General features: G+C 41.5%; 2 protein-coding genes across 4 annotated transcripts in view; both read left to right on the top strand.

Annotated features, from left to right (window-relative positions):
• ccdc80l2 (coiled-coil domain containing 80 like 2) overlaps window positions 1-8,734 on the top strand; it is a gene marked incomplete at its 5' end in the record, with an annotated part of 17,495 nt that extends 8,761 nt beyond the window's left edge. The window contains 6 exon segments of the mRNA XM_083657365.1: window positions 920-1,076; window positions 2,497-2,633; window positions 3,201-3,349; window positions 6,299-6,402; window positions 6,744-6,824; window positions 7,290-8,734. Of these exon segments, the coding sequence (XP_083513491.1) occupies window positions 920-1,076; window positions 2,497-2,633; window positions 3,201-3,349; window positions 6,299-6,402; window positions 6,744-6,824; window positions 7,290-7,630 (969 nt within the window). The 3' untranslated portion in view covers window positions 7,631-8,734.
• A 3,422-nt stretch (window positions 8,735-12,156) lies between these two features.
• The window catches only part of fyb1b (FYN binding protein 1 b), a 24,488-nt gene continuing 11,644 nt past the window's right edge, over window positions 12,157-25,000 (top strand). For all 3 annotated transcript variants that reach the window (XM_083657696.1, XM_083657697.1, XM_083657695.1), the window contains exons 1-2: window positions 12,157-12,601; window positions 19,629-20,697. In XM_083657696.1, the coding sequence (XP_083513822.1) occupies window positions 12,599-12,601; window positions 19,629-20,697 (1,072 nt within the window). In that variant the 5' untranslated portion in view covers window positions 12,157-12,598. The remainder of the gene's footprint in view (window positions 12,602-19,628; window positions 20,698-25,000) is intronic.

The following is a 25,000-nucleotide window of genomic DNA, read 5'->3' as shown; positions in this document are numbered from 1 at the left end:
ACGGCAAAGGCATGTCCCGCCCTACTCTGCCTCTTATTGGGTTGAGTTTAGGTCACGAGGAGGTTGGGTTTAGGCATGAAGAGTGATGATTGGTTGGGTTTAGGCATGAAGAGTGATGATTGGTTGGGTTTAGGCATGAGGGTTAGGGGGGTTGGTTATGGTCAGTGTTGGGCAAGTTACTTTCAAAATGTAATATACTACATATTACTAGTTACTTTCATTTGAAAGTAATAAGTTACTTTACAATATTACTTTCTGTGTAGAGTAACTCGTTACTTATTACACTACTTTTGCATTAGTTTTACCAAAACAACAGCAGCAGCAGAATGACATCGCTGCTCCGGAACCATCCCGAAAAATAATTCCAACCGCCTTGAAGTCAGTGTAAACAATACAAAATTCTAAATGTTATTATTTTCCTTTCTTATTGTCATCTATAGTGGTTATTTGCATAAAAACACACAGTTTGATTAGGAAACGATTGTATCTTTTTTAAATATGTGCTTTGATTTAATAAAATGTAACTCAATTTGTAACTTGAGTTACTTGACAAAGTAACTGGTATAATATTACTGAAATCCTATAAGTAATAAGTTATATTACTGAGTTACTGCTAAAAGTAATATATTACATATAATATGTTACTTTTGTAATGAGTTACCTCCAACACTGGTTATGGTTAGGGTAAAATATCAGGGTAGGCCAATCAGAGACAGTCAAGAGTACGGCCTTCATCATCCTGGGGGGGGTGAATATCACCTACAGCAGGCAGCAGTAAAGCTCGGTTCCATGTGTTGTTTTGCTGTCACGTTTCACAGTGCGGTGTAACGTTTCTGTCGCTGAAAAGTGTGTGTGTGTGTGTGTGTGTGTGTGTGTGTGTGTGTGTGATGTACCTGTTTCTGTGTTGCCATGGTGACAGGTGATCTCCACACCCAGCAGCGATGCGACGCTGTACGTCCAGCAGAAAGAGGAGATGGAGAAGCGACACTGTGACTTTGCTCTCAGGAAGATCACCGTAGCAACAGCTGTGGGCGGGGCCAGAGACGCCACACTCACCCTGCAGCACTACCAGCTTGGTAGGGAGTGTGTGTGTGTGTGTGTGTGTGTGTGTGTGTGTGTCTGTGTGTTTGTGTGTCTCTGTGTGTATGTGTGTGTGTGTGTCTTTGTGTATGTGTGTTTGTGTGTCTCTGTTTGTGTGTCTCTGTGTATGTGTGTTTGTGTGTCTCTGTCTGTGTGTCTCTGTGTATGTGTGTTTGTGTGTCTCTGTCTGTGTGTGTCTCTGTGTTAGTGTATGTGTGTCTCTGTGTATGTGTGTTTGTGTGTCTCTGTGTATGTGTATTTGTGTGTCTCTGTGTATGTGTGTTTGTGTGTCTCTGTGTATGCGTGTTTGTGTCTCTGTGTTTGTGTGTCTGTGTATGTGTGTTTGTGTGTCTCTGTGTATGCGTGTTTGTGTCTCTGTGTTTGTGTGTCTCTGTGTTAGTGTATGTGTGTCTCTGTGTATGTGTGTTTGTGTGTCTCTGTGTATGTGTATTTGTGTGTCTCTGTGTATGTGTGTTTGTGTGTCTCTGTGTATGTGAATGTGTATTTGTGTGTCTCTGTGTATGTGTGTTTGTGTGTCTCTGTGTATGTGTGTTTGTGTGTCTCTGTGTATGTGTGGTTGTGTGTCTCTGTGTATGTGTGTTTGTGTGTCTCTGTGTATGTGTGTCTCTGTGTATGTGTGTCTCTGTGTATGTGTGTTTGTGTGTCTCTGTGTATGTGTGTTTGTGTGTCTCTGTGTATGTGTGTTTGTGTGTCTCTGTGTATGTGTGTTTGTGTGTCTCTGTGTATGTGTGTTTGTGTGTCTCTGTGTATGTGTGTCTCTGTGTATGTGTGTCTCTGTGTATGTGTGCGTATAGCTTGTTTTCCACCATGTGATTGGGATGACGTCTACGTGACGTCTGAGGGGCAGCTCTCTCAGAGCTACTATGGAGAATGGAGAAAAGCGATAATGCAAGATGGTTGCATGTCGCTCTTGTCATAGGCCTATGAGAATTATGGTATACAATTATTCCCCAAGAGTCCTACATAAGGCAAACAATGTGTTGTGTGTGCTTTTACACAAGACGGTATGGTAGAAGTCACACAAGCACCAACCAACTGCAGGCTGGTGTGCCATACAGTCACATTCAGTAGGCTACCAGGAAATAGGTTGGTGAATGTTTAACTAAGTGGCTAAGTCAACTAACACTGAGTTAGTTCACTTCTCACACCGCACAGCACTTTGCTGTTAACAGGTGGCAGCAGAGTTATACTCAGTTTAGTGACACATACACCCCACCCCACCCCCTCTACTTGAGCACCTAACAAGCCCTAGCACACGTGTTGCGTATGTGCACATATCATTCGTGTGTGTGTGTGTGTGTGTGTGTGTGTGTGTGTGTGTGTGTGTGTGTGTGCGCGCGCGCGCGTGTGTGTGTGTGTGTGTGTGTGTGTGTGTGTGTGTGTGTGTGTTTGCAGACTCCGAGCCCAGAATCAGTGATGTCCCGGGGCAGTTTTCAGGTACAGACCTGATCCCCCTGCTGAGAGCAGAGCTCGGCCTGTCGTCCTCTGACCTCTTCTCTCTGACTGTCACAGACTATGACATCAGAGCCAATGTAAGCTATGACATCAGAGCTAATGTAAGCTATGACATCAGAGCTAATGTAAGGAAGTCTTTCTGAATCTCTATCGTTGATTTTTTTCCCTTGGTAGGTTTGCTGAGAGCTTTCTTGCAGCCAGCACCACACTCCTACACTCACACACCATTACACATCTTCACACCTGGAAGCCGCCCAGTATAATACAGTAGCTGCTAAAGGAGAAGAGAGCAATAGTCACCTATCCTGACAAGGTTTTCCAAGCCAGTTCAGATCAAACTGGCAAAATTTCCATCGACAAGTTTGTCTAACTTCCAACCGACTGCTGTGTGTGAGGTACCCAAGAAGAAGAAGAAGAAGATGGCATTAACTTGATCAACAAATAAGGAAAAAATAATCAGTTCATCCCCCCATTAGTTTAGTTTAGTTTATTTTATTGGATTGTAAATAACACTATAATAAACAGGAGATTTAAAAGTTGTGAGGGAACCCACCAGTTTATCTCCCATCTTTTTAAATCACCCCCAGACAAACAGTGTCTTGAGTTGTCTAGCCGTGTTTGAATTAGCTTTATCTGTCCTGCAGAGAGTGTTTGAGGCTCCTCCATCGACCGCTGCTCTGTTTGACCACATCGACAACTTCCCCTCAAGGCGAGCAGAGAAGGAGAAAGAAAGGACGACCCTGGCCTGCTCCAAAGACCAGCAACAGCCTGCCGCTGAGAATTCACTGCTCAGGTATTCCTGCTCCCTGATCTTACTCTGCCAATATAATTATTATTATTATACTATTATTATAATTGTGTATAAGTAGCTTTAATGAACTGATCCACAACACAAGAATGACACGACTATATCACTGCACGTCATTATATCACTACTATATCACTGTGCTACTACTATATCACTACTATATCACTGCACGTCACTAGTATGATACTAGTGACGTGCAGTGATATAGTAGTGACTAGTATCACTACTATATCACTGCACGTCACTATATCACTACTATATCACTGCACGTCACTATATCACTACTATATCACTGCACGTCACTGTATCACTACTATATCACTGTGCTACAACTATATCACTACTATATCACTGTGCTACAACTATATCACTACTATATCACTGCACTTCACTATATCACTACTATATCACTGTGCTACAACTATATCACTACTATATCACTGCACTTCACTATATCACTACTATATCACTGTGCTACAACTATATCACTACTATATCACTGCACGTCACTGTATCACTACTATATCACTGTGCTACAACTATATCACTACTATATCACTGTGCTACAACTATATCACTACTATATCACTGCACTTCACTATATCACTACTATATCACTGCACTTCACTATATCACTACTATATCACTGCACTTCACTATATCACTACTATATCACTGTGCTACAACTATATCACTACTATATCACTGTGCTACAACTATATCACTACTATATCACTGCACTTCACTATATCACTACTATATCACTGCACGTCACTATATCACTACTATATCACTGCACGTCACTAGTATGATACTAGTGACGTGCAGTGATATAGTAGTGACTAGTATCACTACTATATCACTGCACGTCACTATATCACTACTATATCACTGCACGTCACTATATCACTACTATATCACTGCACGTCACTGTATCACTACTATATCACTGTGCTACAACTATATCACTACTATATCACTGTGCTACAACTATATCACTACTATATCACTGCACTTCACTATATCACTACTATATCACTGTGCTACAACTATATCACTACTATATCACTGCACTTCACTATATCACTACTATATCACTGTGCTACAACTATATCACTACTATATCACTGCACGTCACTGTATCACTACTATATCACTGTGCTACAACTATATCACTACTATATCACTGTGCTACAACTATATCACTACTATATCACTGCACTTCACTATATCACTACTATATCACTGCACTTCACTATATCACTACTATATCACTGCACTTCACTATATCACTACTATATCACTGTGCTACAACTATATCACTACTATATCACTGTGCTACAACTATATCACTACTATATCACTGCACTTCACTATATCACTACTATATCACTGCACGTCACTATATCACTACTATATCACTGTGCTACAACTATATCACTACTATATCACTGCACTTCACTATATCACTACTATATCACTGCACGTCACTATATCACTACTATATCACTGCACGTCACTAGTATGATACTAGTGACGTGCAGTGATATAGTAGTGACTAGTATCACTACTATATCACTGCACGTCACTATATCACTACTATATCACTGTGCTACAACTATATCACTACTATATCACTGCACGTCACTATATCACTACTATATCACTGTGCTACAACTATATCACTACTATATCACTGCACGTCACTATATCACTACTATATCACTGCACTTCACTATATCACTACTATATCACTGCACTTCACTATATCACTACTATATCACTGTGCTACAACTATATCACTACTATATCACTGCACTTCACTATATCACTACTATATCACTGCACTTCACTATATCACTACTATATCACTGTGCTACAACTATATCACTACTATATCACTGCACTTCACTATATCACTACTATATCACTGCACTTCACTATATCACTACTATATCACTGTGCTACAACTATATCACTACTATATCACTGCACTTCACTATATCACTACTATATCACTGTGCTACAACTATATCACTACTATATCACTGCACGTCACTATATCACTACTATATCACTGCACTTCACTATATCACTACTATATCACTGCACTTCACTAGTATCACTACTATATCACTGCACGTCACTATATCACTACTATATCACTGCACTTCACTAGTATCACTACTATATCACTGCACTTCACTATATCACTACTATATCACTGCACTTCACTAGTATCACTACTATATCACTGCACGTCACTATATCACTACTATATCACTGCACTTCACTATATCACTACTATATCACTGCACTTCACTATATCACTACTATATCACTGTGCTACAACTATATCACTACTATATCACTGCACTTCACTATATCACTACTATATCACTGCACTTCACTATATCACTACTATATCACTGTGCTACAACTATATCACTACTATATCACTGCACGTCACTATATCACTACTATATCACTGTGCTATACAACTATATCACTACTATATCACTGCACGTCACTATATCACTACTATATCACTGCACTTCACTATATCACTACTATATCACTGCACTTCACTATATCACTACTATATCACTGCACGTCACTATATCACTACTATATCACTGTGCTACAACTATATCACTACTATATCACTGCACTTCACTATATCACTACTATATCACTGCACTTCACTATATCACTACTATATCACTGTGCTACAACTATATCACTACTATATCACTGTGCTACAACTATATCACTACTATATCACTGCACTTCACTATATCACTACTATATCACTGCACGTCACTATATCACTACTATATCACTGTGCTACAACTACTGTATATCACTGCACTTCATTATATCACTACTATATCACTGTGCTACTACTATATGATTGCATTTGGATGTGTTTAGGTTCATGTCTAAGAGGAGACTGCTGCTCATCTCTGCTCCCTCTGAGGATGACTACTCTTTCCAACAGCAGCTCACAGCTCTCAGTGGACAGGAGTGTCACATGGGTCAGTAATACACCATCTAAACTGTCCTTTTGCTCTGTGCTTTTTCTGCTGCAATATAGCTTTAAAAATGCATGTTGTCCTTAGATTTAGGCAAGGAATGTAGGTCAGGATTAGATATGTTGTGGAGAGACATACACACACGCGCACACGATAGCAATCACAGCCTCCGCATTGGAGAAGCTTTGTGTCAGTGTTATCAGAAAACCTAAAGTGGAGAGTTACCTGCCACAGCCATTTTTTATCCACATTCTGTGAGTTAAAATAATATAAATAGTAAATAAATACATAAATTAAATAAATAAATAAATAAATAAATAAAGTCAGCTTTGGTCTGTCCTCAGGCATCCGTCACTTTGCCATGTTGAAACTGATGGGAGCTGGAGCCGGAGCCTCAGGAACTGTGGAGCTGTTTCCCCTCAATGGTGAGTCTGAGGAGATACATGTGGGGCCATCCAGCTAGTTGGGGGATACAGCTAATTCATTAGCTACCTGTATTTAAGGGTTTTTATTCTTATAATTTTATAATTTGTTGCATGCTTGCTGACAGTAGCAACAGTCAAATTATGTTGACATGGATAACCTTGTGTTTTTTGTTTGTTTTTCAATACAATGTTCTAAATGTCACTCACATATAGTAAGATGAGAATACAACTGGACCAATAACAACATGTAGGCTAGTATGTGCGTTTCTTTTGGGTGGTATATCTATATGCAATTATGTTGATTACTGAATACACAAACATGACACTGAATAAAAGAAGCAGTGCATAATTTTCCTAACAATAGTCAATCAAATACATAATCGTGAAAAGGGTCGAAACAATAACAAGCTTGTTATTTTCACACGCTGACGTTTCTATCATCCCCCCCTCACACTCTTCTTCCAGGCCGTAGCCAGAGTCAGGTGGAGCCCTTGTCCCGGGACATGGTGAACAACCTGAGGGACCAGCTGAAGATCAGTAAGGACTACTTCAGCATGCTGGTGGTGGGCAAGGACGGTGATGTCAAGGCGTGGTTCCCGTCACCCATGTGGTCCCTAGATAACATCTACGACCTGGTGGACTCCATGGAACTGCGGCTGCAGGAGGACAAGCTGCAGAGGAGCCTGGGGATCCAGTGTCCCGAGGACAGGGGAGGAGGAGGAGGAGGTGGCCAGCGAGGTGGTTACCATGGTTACGATGAAGACGGGGCTGATGACAGCTACCAGTATCACCGGACAGAGAACTGAGGAGGACTGAGGAGAAGGGGCGGTGGAGCCAGGAAGAGCTACCTAAATTCTTGATGGGAGATTGAGATGGAAAATACTATATGGACAATTAAATAGAATTAATTACACATTCTGTAAGCAATCTAATAAAGAATGTCCAATGAGAAGTTATTGTGCTAGAAACAGCTGCTTTAGGTTGATAACCACAATTCATCTTCAGGACTCAACTTTTAATTTATGAAATCCAAAGAGATGATTACGATGCATATATTGGATGTAAGAATGATTGCTGGATATTTTGTGTTCATGCAGGTTAAAGCTTTGAAATGTGCAGCCAAAAACAATGGCTTTTAATTAGGGATGCACCGATATGAAAATTTTGGCCGATGCCGATGACCGATATTAACATTGCTGTTATGGCCGATAACCGATATTTACCGATGTCGATATGATCTGTATAAAAACCACATTTTTATGATCATTACATTTTGTACATACTGAAAAACACATGTTAACACTGAATTTGAAAAAGTTATGCATTTCATTATTTGCAAAGCCTTTGGAAAAGCCCATAAATCATAGATTTACTGCATTATTTCATATCAATGTGAAGAATTTGGCTGATAATGATAACCGATATTAACATGGCAACATCTGACCGATACCGATATGACCGATATGTTAAAAAATGACTAACATCGGCCGATACCGATATGATTGCCGATATATTGTTCATCCCTACTTTTAATTGAAGAAAGTCTGAAGGAAAGGTATGCCAGCGTGGACCAGACAAAGCCTGCTGAGATCTGTTTCATATTTGCTGTATGCAGCCTCAATGGAACAGGAAGAATGTGCTTCCAAGGCCGAGTAGATTGTGTCTTTTGGCAACACTTCTGTCCAAACTTATCTCAACAAATGATCTGTGTGAAATATACAAGCAGTAAGTCACTCTCTTCTAATACTGAGATGTTGAAACTGAAATTGTATGTAGTTCAATTTATGTCTATTTTCTTTTACAAACCAATGTTATTTTCTTGAGCTATGAAGTAAACATCTGTTTTTTAAAGAGTCGCAGTCTGCAGATGCATTCGGGGCAGTAAAAACAAAGAGCTATTGATGCTGGACTGAACCTGCCTCAGGACAAACTTTAACTGTTATTCCAACAGCATAATTGAACGTGACTGCAAACATTTCAGCTGTTTCAAACAAACACATACCCCAAAATCCCACTATATCTTCCATTATCAATGCAATTCATTTGTCCCATTCAAGAAAATGGTAGTTTGGAAACCTTTTTTATTTGTATATTTTTTGAAACACATGGAAAATCATTATATACAATACAAACAAACATCAGTTCATAGCATAAAGACTCACTCATGAGTTCAAAATACAGATTTAAGGTCTAGAAAATAAACAATGTGATAAAAACCCATGACATTGTAATCCTCAAACTTGTGCACTGGATTCTTGTGTGGGAAGCGCATATCCTACAAAGATAAATATCCTTATCAAGACAAGTAAACATATCGATCAACTCTATTCGGCAGCAATCTTATCAGTGGATATTTGGGTATGAAAAGATAAGAGAGAGGGAACAAAACTGCACTTAGTTGACTTAGTCTCAGACTTAAAAACCTTAAAAAACAACTACAACAACAACAACAAAACAGATGGACAGGCACAGATGGTATTTCACCATCCTGCCCTGGAGTGAAGAAGCTGTCATCGTTTACTGAGGATGTTGAATGCAGAGAAAGAGACATGTTTTATGTTTGCAAACCTCTTTCTAAATTGATTCATATCGTGCAGTTATGAAAACAAAGGTGCTTCTCATTTGATGATTTGTGTACGAACACTTTCACAGACTTCCACAAAATAGACGTGTCTGAAGAAGAAGAAAATAATCCTCTTCATATTCTGACAATTACCTGCCAAGTGTTCATGTTAACACTGTAATAGATTTAGTGGTACTAGTCTGACTCACTGGAAGCGAGCTGTGGGGATATAAGTTCTGCCATTGGTACCATTTCAGTCTGAGCCTTTCCGCTCCCTACAAGCTGTTATCGGTTCCGATGGCTCCGACCATTTCAGGACCGGAGAGAAATCACTTTCTGCTGCTGTGAAACAATAACGACAACGCTAGCCAGCAAGCTAGCAGCCTACATGCTGAAAATGGCAGGTTTTGAGACGAAGATTTGGATTGTGTGCAATAAAGCAGGCCTGCTTGCTACTTTCGGTCAATGGTTGTAAAGATAACAGAGCCTGTGCTGGTACAGGGCAAAACAGAGATAGTGCACCAAGCGAGACTATACTGACCAGACATGGGAGCACAAGCGAGACTAGTTCTGACCAGACATATGGGACCACGCCATTTGGTCCAAGTCAAAGTCACGGCTAGTCTGATCCAATCGCAAGATGGTCTATAGTTCCCTTTGTTTTTGCTTGTTTCATTTATCTTCAGCTTCGTTCTCAACTCCTGTCTTGCTGTTTATTTTGGGGGATTTATCGATACATAATTTGGTTACGGAAGCGGCCGACAAGTAAACGGAGAGCTCTCGGTGCAGAGCAGGAGGGGTGAACAGTGTTCATTTGCATACAGATTTTGTAATGATACATAGCTGGTTGCAAATCGGCAAAGTGCCCCTTTAAATGTTTTGGTTTGATATTATTGGTGCTCTGCTGCCTCTGTCTGTCTTTAAATGTTTTGGTTTGATATTATCGGTACTCTGCTGCCTCTGTCTGTCTTTAAATGTTTTGGTTTGATATTATCGGTGCTCTGCTGCCTCTGTCTGTCTTTAAATGTTTTGGTTTGATATTATCGGTGCTCTGCTGCCTCTGTCTGTCTTTAAATGTTTTGGTTTGATATTATCGGTGCTCTGCTGCCTCTCTCTGTCTTTAAATGTTTTGGTTTGATATTATCGGTGCTCTGCTGCCTCTCCCTGTCTTTAAATGTTTTGGTTTGATATTATCGGTGCTCTGCTACCTCTGTCTTGGCCAGTTCTCCCTCTCTTCTAAAAGAGAAACTGGTTCTCAATGAGACTTCCTGTTAAAATAAAGGTGACATTAGAAAAGGGGGAAATCATTACAGATCACGTGCATTTGACCAAATTCGACCCAGTATCCACTATCCAGTGCAGTGCCTGTAGTGCAGTGTCCGTTCCCCTCCCTCCCCTTCTCCCCCATTGAATTTGGCCATATGTATAAGTAAGGGTCAAATTTGGTCAAATGCACTTGGTTGGTAATTATTTTCATTTTTTTTTAATGTAACCTTTATTTGAACAAGGAAGTCTCACTGAGAACCAGTTTCTCTTTTAGAAGTGAGAGGGAGAACTGGCCAAGAGGCAGCACTGATAATAGAGAAGTGCAGGAAGTCCAGAAGAGCTGACGTAGCACTTCTGGCTCGTACGTTTAAAAGGAAATGGGGTTTCCGTAGCCTATGGGAATTTCAGTTAAATGCATGAAATAAAAAAGCTCTGTGGTTAACAAAAGTTTATGAAACAGCAAAGCTTGTGTTCAGCAAGATAATCTTCACAAACACTTTTATGACTTTTGAAGCGTAAATGCATTTTTTCTTCTTCTGCGATTTTCAGAAAATGCTTCAAAAGTGAGAAAAGTGTTCCTCATTTGAAAATAATCTTGCTACTTTGCTGTTTCGTAAACTTTTGTTAACCACAGACCTTTTTTATTTCATGCATTTAACTGAAATTCCCATATGGAAATCCCATTTCCTTTTACACGTATGATGAGCCAGAAGTGCTGCGTCAGCTCTTCTCGACTCATTCCTGCACTTCTCTATTATCAGTGCTGCCTCTTGGCCAGTTCTCCCTCTCACTTCTAAAAGAGAAACTGGTTCTCAGTGAGACTTCCTTGTTCAAATAAAGGTTACATTAAAAAAAAAGGAAAATCATTACCGACCAAGTGGATTTGATCAAATTTGACCCTGTATACATATGGCCAAATTCAATCTGAATCAGCTGCTTTGTCAACCTGAATGGCTATTATTATTATTATTCAGTCAAATGTTAGTCTTGTCACATGTTTGCTTACCCAAGAGGCAGAACAAATTTTAAAATGTGGTTGCTGAATAATTACTTTTGTAAAATAACAATACTAATGCTAATGCTAATACTAATACTAATACTAATACTAATACTAATAATACTAATAATAATACTAATACTAATAATAATAATAATATAAAAATCTGTCGACCTGAGCGTGTACCTCATGTTAGTCTTTGAGTGGAGAGGGAAATTGCAGGGAGTTTGCCGAGGACAGGCAAATCCATTAGATCAAAACAGAGAGATAATAGAGGCACACACACACACACACACACACACACACACACACACACACACACACACACACACACACACACACACACACACACTAGAGGGGAAGTTATCAGTTGTAGAGACACCTTTTTTTAAGTCTATGACAGACTCTCTCTCTCTCTCTCTCTCTCTCTCTCTCTCTCTCTCTCTCATACACACAGTAACCCCTGTTTGCTTTGTGACACTGTTCTCTCCACTCTCACTCACTACACCTCCTATCTCTCTTTGTCAGCCACAGACAAACACATTATACAAACACTCCCCAGCACTTCCTCTGGGATCCACCGCCTGCTCACACAGAGGGATCTACCGCCTGCTCACACAGAGGGAGCTACAACCTGCTCACACAGAGGGATCTACAACCTGCTCACACAGAGGGATCCACAACCTGCTCACACAGAGGGATCTACAACCTGCTCACACAGAGGGATCTACAACCTGCTCACACAGAGGGATCCACAACCTGCTCACACAGAGGGATCTACAACCTGCTCACACAGAGGGATCTACAACCTGCTCACACAGAGGGATCTACAACCTGCTCACACAGAGGGATCTACAACCTGCTCACACAGAGGGATCTACAACCTGCTCACACAGAGGGATCCACCGCCTGCTCACACAGAGGCACCTGGGATTGTTGCCCTCCATAATGGTTAGTAGGCCTACATCACTGTTGTTTGCTAAAAGTATCTAACCTAATGACCTTCTGAAGAAGAAATACATAGTGCCATTTCTTTAAAGGTAGAACATTTTCATTCCAGATTTCATTCATTCCATTATTTTCAGTCCATTGGCAAGACTGAAAGAAAGCCCTGCAAAATTGAAATCTTCAATAATGTTTCAACTGGTTACAATATCAATGTATCAAGTCTTTGCATGGTGTATATTGGCTATACGTATCCAATTAACAACAATAATGTGGCAAAATCTGTCTTGTTTAGCTCCCCTTGTGTTGGTCAAGTCGTAGACTACATAGACGTAGAATAAAATTCAAAATAGCGTTAAATGTAAAAAGGCCTTTGGATCTTTTCACAGGTGTTTTCCATAATATATGAAGGGCTGTTCTGAAGGGCTGTTACATGGTGATGACTTAACAGTTAGGATGGCTGCTGCTTGTGTTACTTTGCAGCAATATTATGACTGCTATAAAACTTCAGTTGACAGTTGAATACTGTGTGTGTGCGTGTGTGTGTGTGTGTGTGTGTGTGTGTGTGTATGTGTGTGTGTGTGTGTGTGTTCATTAAAGTATTCATTCCAAAACACTAAACATGTATACAGTATATCAGTTGCTTAATGAGTTTTGCTCTCTTGTTGGCAGTCAATTTACAAGAGTGGTTGTGCCTTTTTTTTTAATATCTTTTGTAAAAACTTAATTGACTTATTTCAATATTCAATTCAATTCAATTGGTCTATAGCTCGTTGTTGGAGTAATTTAACAATGACAATATATATACTTGAACTTGAACAATATGTAGCTTTCTCAACATGTTTGGGGAAGTTACTGTGTGAGAGGAAAAGCGGTTCTATTTTATCGTGCCCTGCTCCGGCCACTAACAGTCCTTTGGTCACTTGACTGATGTGCAACACTGCAGGCTAATCTCACTGTTTAGGGCCCATTACATAAGTCACTAATTAAGTCACTAATTAAGCCAGTTGTCACGAGGTATTCAAGACTTCAACACGTTCTCTGGACGTAGCATGTCAGCGTTTGAGAAGTCACATAGGGGCAGTTTCTCTGGCTGTTGTGTCAGCTAGAGCTATAGATTGTGCAAACTGTGGCTTCCAGTTTTTTCACAACAGTGGAAATACATCAGATCGTTGTTCCTCTTTGGTCTTTTCTCTTTCATTTCTCTGCAGGCTATCAGACATGTCATGTGCTTCACTGCATCATGTGCTTTGCAGTCAGAGAGACAACAATCAAACACATGTTGCAACTGTAACAAATACATGAAATCAGAAATCAGAAATCAATCATTAGTAGGCTAGTGCACAATTTGACCATTGATCCATTCAGCCAGAGCAGAGATGTCACATGCCGAGGAACACAGTAGAATCAGAATCAGAATCAGAATCAGAATCAGAATCAGAATCAGAATCAGAATCAGAATCATTTTATTTGCCAGGTATGTTTTCACATACTAGGAATTTGTCTTGGTGTGGTTGGTGCTCATTAACATTGATAAGAACAAATATACAAGACATAAAAAAAATAAAATATAAAGGTTCTAAAGAGATTATAAAATATTATAAATGGATTCAGATTTTAACAGATATAGATAGTATTAACAGACACAAACAGTATTAACAGAGTATAAACAGACTTGTAAAAATATTGCGTGAGTGGAAACATACCAAACTTATAAGATATTATAAAAGGATATAGATATGAACAGATATAGATAGTATTATTAACAGATATATGAGTCAGAGTCGGTACTAATACATCCACATTATTACACACCTTGCGAATATTACTGTAGGTCCATCAAGTAGGCTAACTGGAAGGCCACACAGACTATTAAAGAAATGTGAGTTGACAGTGAATCTCCCATGAGCAGTGTTGGGCAAGTTACTTTCAAGATGTAATATAGCCTGCGACTACATATTACTAGTTACTTTCATTTGAAAGTAACTAATTACTTTAGAATATTACTATAACAGTTGATCTCTCAAACAATGCCTAAAGTAAGGCTCACTGGCCACACCACTGTGCCGTGTCTGTGGGCTTCAAGGTATTTGTACTGGTACTGTTACTACTGTATGAGTCTTGACAGACATGGATGGAGACTGCTGACTTGTTGACTTGTTGGCAGAGGCATACAACCGCAATGCAGTATTTCTAGTTAGTTTATTTCTTATTTTTCTTTTCTTTTTTCAGATTTTTTTATCCCATTTTTTATCCCCCATTAGTGCTACTTTTAAATTTGTATTTATTCTGGTTGCTGCTCCACCCTCTGCCGATCTGGGGAGAGCCGAAACTGGCTCCATGCTTCCTCCGAGACATGGTCAGTCGCCAGCCGCTTCTTTTCACCTGACAGGGGAAGCTTCACCGGTAGGACGTAGCACGTGGGAGGATCACGCTATTGCAACCAGTTCCCCTCCCTCCGAACAGGCGCCCCAAACGAAACGACCAGAGGAGGAACCACATCAGCAACCAGGATATTGCATGTTTTGGTGAAGGGGGTTCCTATATGAAGGAAACCCCCAGGGGGCACGGGGAGAACATGCAAACTCCACACAGAAAGGCCCTTTTGACGACCCCACCCGGGCGGTGGGCAGTCGAGGACATGCGGACGGGCACGCACTCCTTCAGCGCTCACAGCGTCCCAGGTGGGAATCGAACCCAGGACCTTCTAGCTGTGACGCCACAGCGCTAACCACTGCGCCACCGTGCCCCCTTCTAGTTAGTTTCTAGTACTTACACTGACCTGTCCATCACTCACACATATACAAGTGGCAACAATAGAGACAGTCCGCATGTCTGGGAACGCCCATACAGGCTCTAGGAACGCTCACAATAGATGCTGGTTAGCTGGCTCAGCCTGGCTGGGGGCGTGGTCAGGGTGGGGTGAAAAACCCTGTTCTATCCATTCAGCAAAGTTAGAATTTAGCTGATAGCCCAGCCCAGGCAGACACGATCGGGGATTTAACCACCGCAGTAAACGCACATCTGAGCAGACGTCTTGTGTTCTGCTCTAGAACCCCCAAACATGTAGTTTAGAGCCGCAGCACCGTCTTTTGGTGAGTCAGCCCATGAGATATATGGGGGGTTTTACCCCACTCGCGCGCCAGCCGTTTAACATTTTGTGGGCGTTCCCAGACATGCGGACTGTCTATGACGAGACGTGGCCTCAACCTATGTGGTATAATACTCATTGCATTAAGATAGTTCCTTTTTATGCTTTACTGGCAAGTGCATGTTGTGTAATTGTTACTACAGTATGTTGAAAAGCTTCCGTCGATATTGTCTGTGTGTGACACAAGCCTGACTTTGAGCTATTCACCTTCACCGGTGTACTTTCCCATGCTGCTGCGTACAGTTTTCCTTTGCTTGCTGCTGCTGTGTTGTAGGGATGGCAGTAGCTGTGTCCTTTCACTCTTATCTGTACTTCCTGCTATGGGCAGACAGTGTCTCTAACACCATTCAAACCAGCCTCATTAAACTGGGTGTGGCTGCTGCTGGTGCAGCTTCATCTTAGCCTGGCGTGGCATAGAGAGCCAAAGTGAAACGTCACTTCCTGCTTCAGCACTGTACCAGAGATTTTAATCCGCTATTTATTTTCCCATATTTCCTAAAATGCTTATAAAAATAGTTTTACGTCATCAAACCAAACTGTTCAGATATATTTAGAAACAGGAGAGACATAACATTTCACTCGGACCAAAAGGTGAAAAAACTTGCAGATAAAAAAAAAAAAATCCATGTAGTTTTTGTTTTTGTTTTTGTCAGAGTGAAATGTTCTATGGTCTCTCCCGATTCTAAATATAGCTGAACCGTTAGATTTAACCAAGTAAAACTATTTTTACAAGCCTTTTATGAAATGTCCATAGGAAAATAAATGGCGGATGAAAATCTCTGGTACAGTGCTGAAGCAGGAAGTAGGCGGTCACTTTGCCTCTCTATTGCCAGACCAGTTCACTTTGCACTGCATTGCATTTGCAAAATGCAGCTGCCACGGCAAATTAAAAGGAGCTAGCTAGCGTCAGGTTCCCAGGCTAACTACTACTGTATATGGGGGGTCATCCCTATGTTCCCCGGGTCCTATGTTCCCCGGGTCCTATGTTCCCCGCTTTTCCCAAATAGGGTCCTATGTTCCCCGCTATGTTCCCTGGGAGAGGTTAGGTTTTGGGTTAGGGTCTGGGGAAGGTTAGGTTTAGGCGTGGGGGGTGGGAGAGGTTAGGTTTTGGGTTAGGGTCTGGGGGAGGTTAGGTTTAGGGTTAGTGAAAAACGGGGAATATAGAACCCGGGGAACATAGAACCCGGGGAACATAGACATGATCCCAAATGATTTATGAGGATTCACATAGCTCAGGACAAAACTTGCGGATGCAACTTGAGGCTTATAAAAAAAAAAACTCCACACACTCCAAACCGCAATATTGGATCTTTCTGCACAACGTCTGGGTGCAGAGCCTGGGACGTACAGCTTCTCTTTCTGGTAGTAGTCCCTCTCAGGTCATAAATCAATATTGTTTTAAAGCCATTTAATGGCAAAAGTCGTTTTGCTAATACAAAAAGATAAAGTCCGCACACTGAGGCTCCATCAATGGTTTTTTATTTGCAACGTTTCGATCTTCACAGGATCTTTGTCAAAAGTCGTTTTGCTGCAAAGGCTTATTAAACCCCAAAACAGGCATACTGTGAATATGCCAGCTAGATATTAGCTAAGCACCAATGTGTTTTCTCTTTCCCTTTGGTGATATAAATAGCACACTAGTCCCACTCCTCTACTTTACAGTGGTTTCCAAGGTGGGGGTCGCGACCCCCAGGGGGGGTAGCGGGACAGCACTGCGTGGGTCGTGAGATGATTTCCAAAATGTGTGAAATACAATTGAAAAACTATTAAAAAGAGCAGATTTTAACCATAACCATGTTTGTTTTGTTTATGAAATTCACAGTAATGTTAGTATGCTTCATCAACCACCTCTGTGGATAGTGGGGGTCGCGAGCCTCTGGCACCGTTATTTTAAGGGTCACGGGCTGAAAAGTTTGGGAACACTTGCTCTACTACAATAAACATGACAGAACACATGAAAGTATTTTGCATGAGGGAAATACAAACACTTATAAATGTGTTTATAACGCCAATAAGCCAGCAGGTGGAGGCAGGTGACGTCAGCTGATGATGGTCTGAAAAACAATGAAGCCCTTCAGTTACCTGTTTGCTCGCAAGGAACGACAAATTTATTTCACGCAGGACAGGCAAGTCATGTGATGTGCTCCACATCCAAACAAACACCAATCATGTTTGCCAGATCAACAAGGTGGTGGTCTATTTAAGACTATGCTCAAATCTTTAACGTGCTGGGTGGTGGTTAATTCAGAGAGCAGCTAACCTGCACTGCCAAATACAACTGTATAACTGTAACAGCATCTTTGGCCAGAAGATCATGCTCTGGTTGTACTGGTCAGCCTTCCAGGTGTGAATGTGTGTGTGAATGTGAACAGGGCACTCCTGCAACATAGAGCATTGCTCTCAGTGAGACTCTCCTGAATAAATAAAGGTTAAAAGAAAAGACGCTCTAGCGACAGACGCTAGAAACCATGTTTTAGCATCCTTGCTAGAGCATCCACCTCCCATGCCGGCAGTTCCAAGTTCGATTCCCAGCTTAAACGTGAGGTTACTAAAGGAATGTGTTACAGGTTCAAATCAAAGTAGGCTACGTCGTCCAAATAAACTAGCATGTCAGGTTTATGTAGGTGGGTGCGTTATGAACTGGGATGCTTTTAAGGCAGAACCTTTGCTTTTGGTTGCTTTTTGTGTCAGGTATACTCAGAGTTCATTCAAGAGTTTATTTGTTGTTTGTCACATTTCCTTTTTTCACAAAAGGGGAAGAAAAAGCCTGCCTGCACACTGGAATTATATAGCTCTTATAGTGTTTGTAGCGACATTGTTCATCAGTTTGTATGGAGTGTCCAGCATGCATTGTACAATGTCCTATTCATCAACGCTGTTTTGACTAATCTCATCGCACAACCAGGTTCTCTCACCAGGTCTCTCCAGGTCACCATAACCATCATGTAATGATTAATCCCTTATTATATATTGGTTTATTGTTTTGTGAAGGTGATAGAGGGTAAATATAGCGCTGTATATTAGCACTTATCAGCATGACAAGTGACAACATAGAGATAGTATACACTCTACTCTCTAACAAAGACTCTGCAATTTGTTTCTCTGTTTCCACTAGAAATTACCTTTAGGAATTAGGTCATAGAAATTCATATATATTTTTAAGGCTCCAGATCAGACTTTTTTGGGGGGTCAAATCTCTGATCTGGAAATCAGTTGCTGATTTGACACCTGTATACAAAGATAGAAGAATGGTTTCCTTCATCCAGCCTGTACTTCCACTTCTTCTCTCCGCCGGTGTAGAGAATACATTGTGGCCACAAGCAGAACCAAAAGACCAAAATAACTCTCTGTTCTTCCTCGTGCTCTGAAACGGTTTTATAAATAACTTTATTTTATTTCGCTGATTTAAAATTGCCCTTCAGGGTTTATGTTGCTAAATTCATAGCTTTTATCTACGATGATCGATCACTGTTTTGATGCATTTCAGGATCACTGTTTAAAAACTGTGTTTTTATACTGTTGTACCCTGCCTGTTCAATTTTTAATAAATGCAACTTTGAAATTTTGACATTGCTGTCAATCTTATCAACTGTGATTCTTGTTATTTATGTTTATTCCATTTTTGCTTTTGAAAAAAACAAACTTTTTTGATTTCTATATATTGGATTCATTTCTGATTCTCACACTGACAACACATCCTAATCATATTCTTATTTTGTGTTCAATTTGGTTTCAGAATCAATTCATAGTAATACACACAGATTCAGATTTGAACCAGTTTTCTATATTCTATATTCTATATTCTACATGTATATTTGAAATTCTATATTGTATATTGTATATTTTGTTTCTTAATTCTCATTCTGCTTCTCTCCCATTCAGGACAACAAAGCAGATGTAAAGTCCATCATGGCTCGCTTCCAAACCGGTGGGATGGATAACACTGAGGAGGCTTCTTCTCCCCCTCCAGTACCCACCAAACCAGTCCTGCACCCCACCCTATCCTCCGGCCCACCCACCAAACCAACCCTGCACCCCACCCTATCCTCCGGCCCACCCACCAAACCAACCCTGCACCCCACCCTATCCTCCGGCCCACCCCTGCACCCAAAGAAGCCTGTCTTGGAGAGCCTCTCAGGAAGCGCTATTCCCCCAAAACCTGCTTTCCTCAAAAGTACCATGTCCACCAAAAGCGCCCCAGAGGTACGAGAGATGCCCAAAACGAAAGCCCTGGCCAGCAGGTTTGAGAACACCCAGGAAGACACCGCAGCCAACAGCAAACCTTTGATTCCTAACAAGCTGTTCAAACCGGCTTTTTCACACGACGCGGAGACTAAAAGCCCCATGCATAAACCTCCCCTGCGCAAGCTGTCCCTCAGCTCCACCCTGCCCGACTCCAAGCCCGCCTTTCCTAAACCGCCTCCAGGGGTCGCCGTTAACTCCAAGCCCAGCTGGGTGAAGGAGGACAGTGGCGGTGCGCCATCCATTCCTAGCGCCACACAACCTAAAATACCACAAAAACCAAGCAGCGCCGTTGCAAAGCTATGGGAGGCGAACGAAGACGTGAGAGGAGCTAACACGGATTCTGCAAACAAACCTTTACACGCGGCACACTCTGCCGTCGCGTTCAACATCAGGACTGCTCAGAATGTCTTCAACAAGGACCAATCGGATGGTGGCTCGAAAGGAGAGGGGGCCAACAAGCTCCCCCTCAGTGCTAGTAACTCCACCCCTCCACCCAGGCCTCCAGCCAGTAAGAAACCCAGCTTTGTGAGGAGGCCACCAGGTCCCTTGGCTCAGACCAACAGCATTAGTGAAGATGGTACTTCAGGGCCAAAGCGCAACCCCCTCCCCAACAGTTTGGCCCTGGGGCCCGCCCCGGCCAAGCCCAACCGACCCCCCATGGTCAGACTGGAGTGTTTCAAACGAGGGGCCGAGGGCTCTGATGATGGTGAGTTGTTGGTCAAATGACATACGGCATAATACAGGAATAACAGATGACCTGTTTTGGTTCAAATGGGTTGACAGTGTCACAGTGGAAACAAGATAATTTGTTAAAACTCTTGCCTAGACTTCACCACTCTGCTCCTAAAGTAATTCAAAGTAGTAATCAGGAACAATGTGAGAGATCCAGCGCACACCAGGGTTGTTAGATTGACTTTTTTAAATGTATTTATTATTATTAAGTTACATGAAATACAATGAACAACGCGTTTCGCATTGCAGCTTCATCGGGTTCAAATTCAAAGTGTTTGTGAGAAGATCTAATGTTACCTTAAATCTAGTGAGACGGTGAATATCAGTATTGATACAACAAGCCCCCCCCCTTTAAATCCATCATCACTTTGTTAGTCATGCCAGTGCAATAGAGAGCCAAAGTGAATGTCACTTCCTGCTTCAGCACTGTACCAGAGATTTTCATTCGCCATTCATTTTCCCATAGACATTTCGTAAAATGCTTATAAAAATAGTCTTACTTGTTCACACCAAACGGTTCAGATATATTTAGAAACAGGAGAGATCGCATAACATTTCACTCGGGCCAAAACGTAAAAAAAATGCGGGTTTAAAGACAATATTTTTTTTATGTTGTTTTTTTAAGTTTTGGTCCGAGGGAAATGTTCTATGGTCTCTCCCAAATCTAAATATAGCTGAACCGTTTGGTTTGACCAAGTAAAACTCTTTTTATAAGCGTTTAACGAAATGTCTATGGGAAAATAAATTGCGGAAGAAAATCTCTGGTACAGTGCTGAAGCAGGAAGTGACGTTCACTTTGCCTCTCTATCACAAGACTGCCTGTATATGGATCTGCCTGTGCTGGCCATTGGCACCACACTGACACCACCAACAATATGTTTGACCATTCAATGGCCTGCAGAATTCCTAAGCCAATATTTTTTTAATCACATTTTCAGTGCCCTTATTAAATGCCAAGAAGCATATTTTGCTTCAGTAGAAAGATAAACTTCTCTGCATGATATAGACAAGGTCTAGGCCAGGGGTGGGCAATTTCTTTTTCCAGAGGGCCAGACTGACATACATCAAATACGTGAAGGGCCACACATTAGAGATCCTAGCTGCCAACACCAGATTTTCGCGGGAGTCTCCCTATTTTTAACCCTCTCTCCTGTTGTGATTGGTAATCTCTCGTTAATCTCCTGATATAATAGTGATACAAATCCAACGGCTGTAGCACATGAGATTTATTGAAATAATTCTGCCTTTTATTGAGTTTTTGGGGGTCGTTTTGTTTTTCTTTGAGGACCTTTGGGTCCAGATTGAGATTTTCCAGGGGCCAGGTCCGGCCCTGGGGCCGCATTTTGCTCATGTGTGGTCTAGGCCCTTTGCTTATTTACTTGTCTATTTTCACCTCCACTGAAACCTTTGTGGGCCTTTGACATCTGGAATGTTGGATGGATCATCTCAAAAGTGTTGAAATAATTCAAAAATGGAACCATTGAGACATAAGATAAGATAAGATAATTGATGAGTATAATTTATTTTTAGTACAACAATGTAAGTGTAACATAAGCACAAAGAGGGCAATGGACTGAACAAATGTCCACTCACTTTGAGGATTTCAGTTGGAAAGCAGAGGAGGCAGAGTAGAACAGAAACATCTGGTGGGGATTGATGGTGGACCAGCAGGGACGCACATGTGTCTCCACAGGCCGGAACCACTCAGCTTAGTCAGCTACATCTATTCTGGTCTCACACTGTATTTACAAACTTTGATTTCAGGCATTTCATTCAAGTTTGGCCCCTGACTCGTGATCAGTGTGCCCCACCAAATATAATGAAAGGTGTCAGTTTGCTCCTACTACAGTCTTTCTAAACTCAGTCAGCCCCAGTAGGCAACCCCACCCCGTTTCCCCTGAAGTCTTTGTTTAAGCTGTAATTCCTCGAATGGCCACTTGAGGCAGGACTCAGAAGTACCGTCGTCCCTGTTAAAATGCTCCACTTTGTAGGAGTAATTAAACATCTTTCCAGCCTGGACCGAAACATGGTTTTGGTCCATATAGCAAATTTCACCTTTTCATAACAACTGTAAGGGGGTAATTTTTTATATAACTCGTTTCGTTTGGAGTAAAATAGATGATAGAAAAGGGGGTGATTGACAGATCGCCTGTCCAGTGATCGCGCAGCTTGCCAATCACGGACCAATAGCAGGCGGAGCTGCGGCCCTGGGAAACTCCCATCTCACGTGAGGTGTGGAAGGACTCAACCCATTCCCTCCCACTCTGCTGACGAAAAATCCAAGATGGTGACGGCCAACGTTTGAACTCCGCCAGGGAGAAGAAATGTAATGGGATAGATACGTCCATATTATTTATGTCTATGGTCAGCCTCCAATATATACAGTATAGTGTTGCTGTATCAAATAAATGTCCTTTATTATCACTATCTGCACTATTCAGAACGGCCTCTCTGCTGAAGACATGTGAGAAACGGCTTGCTTCACACAGGCTTCCCACACCTTCTTCAACATCAAATTCAAGGACTTTTAAAGGATTCTCCAGGGCCAATTCCCTCAAATTCCAGGACCCGACACAAGTTTGAGACACGGATCATAATTACTGTTACAACACTGAGCATTTTTACAATGCAAACTAGCAGGCTTTACAGAAGCTCACAGACAATAAGTCAAAAGAAAGACAGAAAGGCTTGAATGTGCGAACACTTCTCAACTGTGCCGTGATAAACTATTAACACGTTCACTGCCAAGGACGTGTTAACACGTTTTCAGAATCCAGCTGTTGACTGCCAAGGACGTGTTAACACGTTCTCAGAATCGATTTTTTTTTTTTGACGGTGGGACGTTGATCTAACCCTTTTACGTCTCCTACACCAGAATTGGAGGTATTGAATGTGTATAATCTATTTTACCGACCCACTGAGTGTCGACATGTCTCTCCACAGTAGAAAGAGGCGACCCAAAACTGGAGGGAAAAGCGCGACGAAGCCGTTCTCATACTGTAAAATTGATGGCGAAAACGCTTTCACTTTCGCGCTGATGCACAGCGGTGGCAACGGTGGGGGGTTCCAAGAATAGATTGGATGCACACTTTGAAACACGCAGCATAAATATGACCAGAATCGCATCAAAGCTCTCAACCAAAACTCCACGAAACGAGCGAGTCCACCCAGACTTCCTCAAACAGCGGCCGCTCAAACAGGCAGCAGCCAGGCAGCAGCAACTTCGTTGTGACACGCCCGCTGGAGAGCCAGGGAGGCAGGAGGAGAACACACACGGAGGGAGGAGTTGGAAGCAGAGGGGGGTTTCCTGCTGTTATGGAGGAAATTACTGTTCAAAACTATTGTTTAGATGTCTGACTCTTACTGATGCCAAAAATGAATGGTTAAAGTGACTGTTCTATCGAATTTCACAAAAAGCCGTTTATCTCTGAATAATTTTTCTGACGCTGAAACCATGCTGTATTCAACTGCTAATGCTTACATAACTACTAACTCTACAAACTAACTCTTTTAGACAGAGAAAGCACACATTCTATTAGTTCTTTTGAGATATTGTGTGTTCACAAAATCTTAGCAGAAAAGAATCCTCGGGTCTTGAAAGATGAGCCAGAATCCTCAAAAAAACCCTCTGGCAGAAGCTAACTACAGTAAAAAAAAAAACGTCTGGCAGTGAATGTGTTAATAAACTACCAAAAAATGAAAGGAACTTGCATTCTTGCACAAAATATATAAATTCGAGCACTTTCAATGACCCGTGTCTACTTTCAAAAACGTTCAAGGCCTAGATTCCCCATCAAAGCCTCCCTCCACCCGCCTCAAATTCACAAACGTTGAAGGATCTCAAGCAGCCATGGGAACTCTGTTCAGTGTTCACAACTTACAGTGCTGTGGTTTCACTGATGGTGGCGGGAAATTGTGGCTTACAAATGAGTCCATGTTACAGACGCTGGTGTAAGAGGACCAGATTACCAACCAACCAAACCAAAGTCTCAGAAACAAAACCTGGTTCCTCTAATATTCCCCCAGCCAAGTTCCACCAAAACATGATAGATTCTCACGAGAGGCTCTGTTTTTAGACACACATCTGATCCGAGTTTAGTTTCAGTTTAAGGGAGGTGACGGATTGCTGTTGTTGTCTGAAAGTAACCCTTAAAAGCTGGCAAATATCGTAAAAACGACAATATGAAACACAGATGAACACTCCGGTATTCTAGCTTGCTTTACAGAATTATTTCCACACACCATGGATACAGTGTCTTGGTATTGAGAAATTCATA

The sequence above is a fragment of the Poromitra crassiceps genome, assembly GCF_964638095.1.
Source record: "Poromitra crassiceps genome assembly, chromosome: 21".
NCBI classification, from domain to species: domain Eukaryota; kingdom Metazoa; phylum Chordata; class Actinopteri; order Beryciformes; family Melamphaidae; genus Poromitra; species Poromitra crassiceps.
The sequence above is the reverse complement of the archived record's forward strand: the minus strand, read 5'-3'. Positions and strand labels throughout refer to the sequence as shown.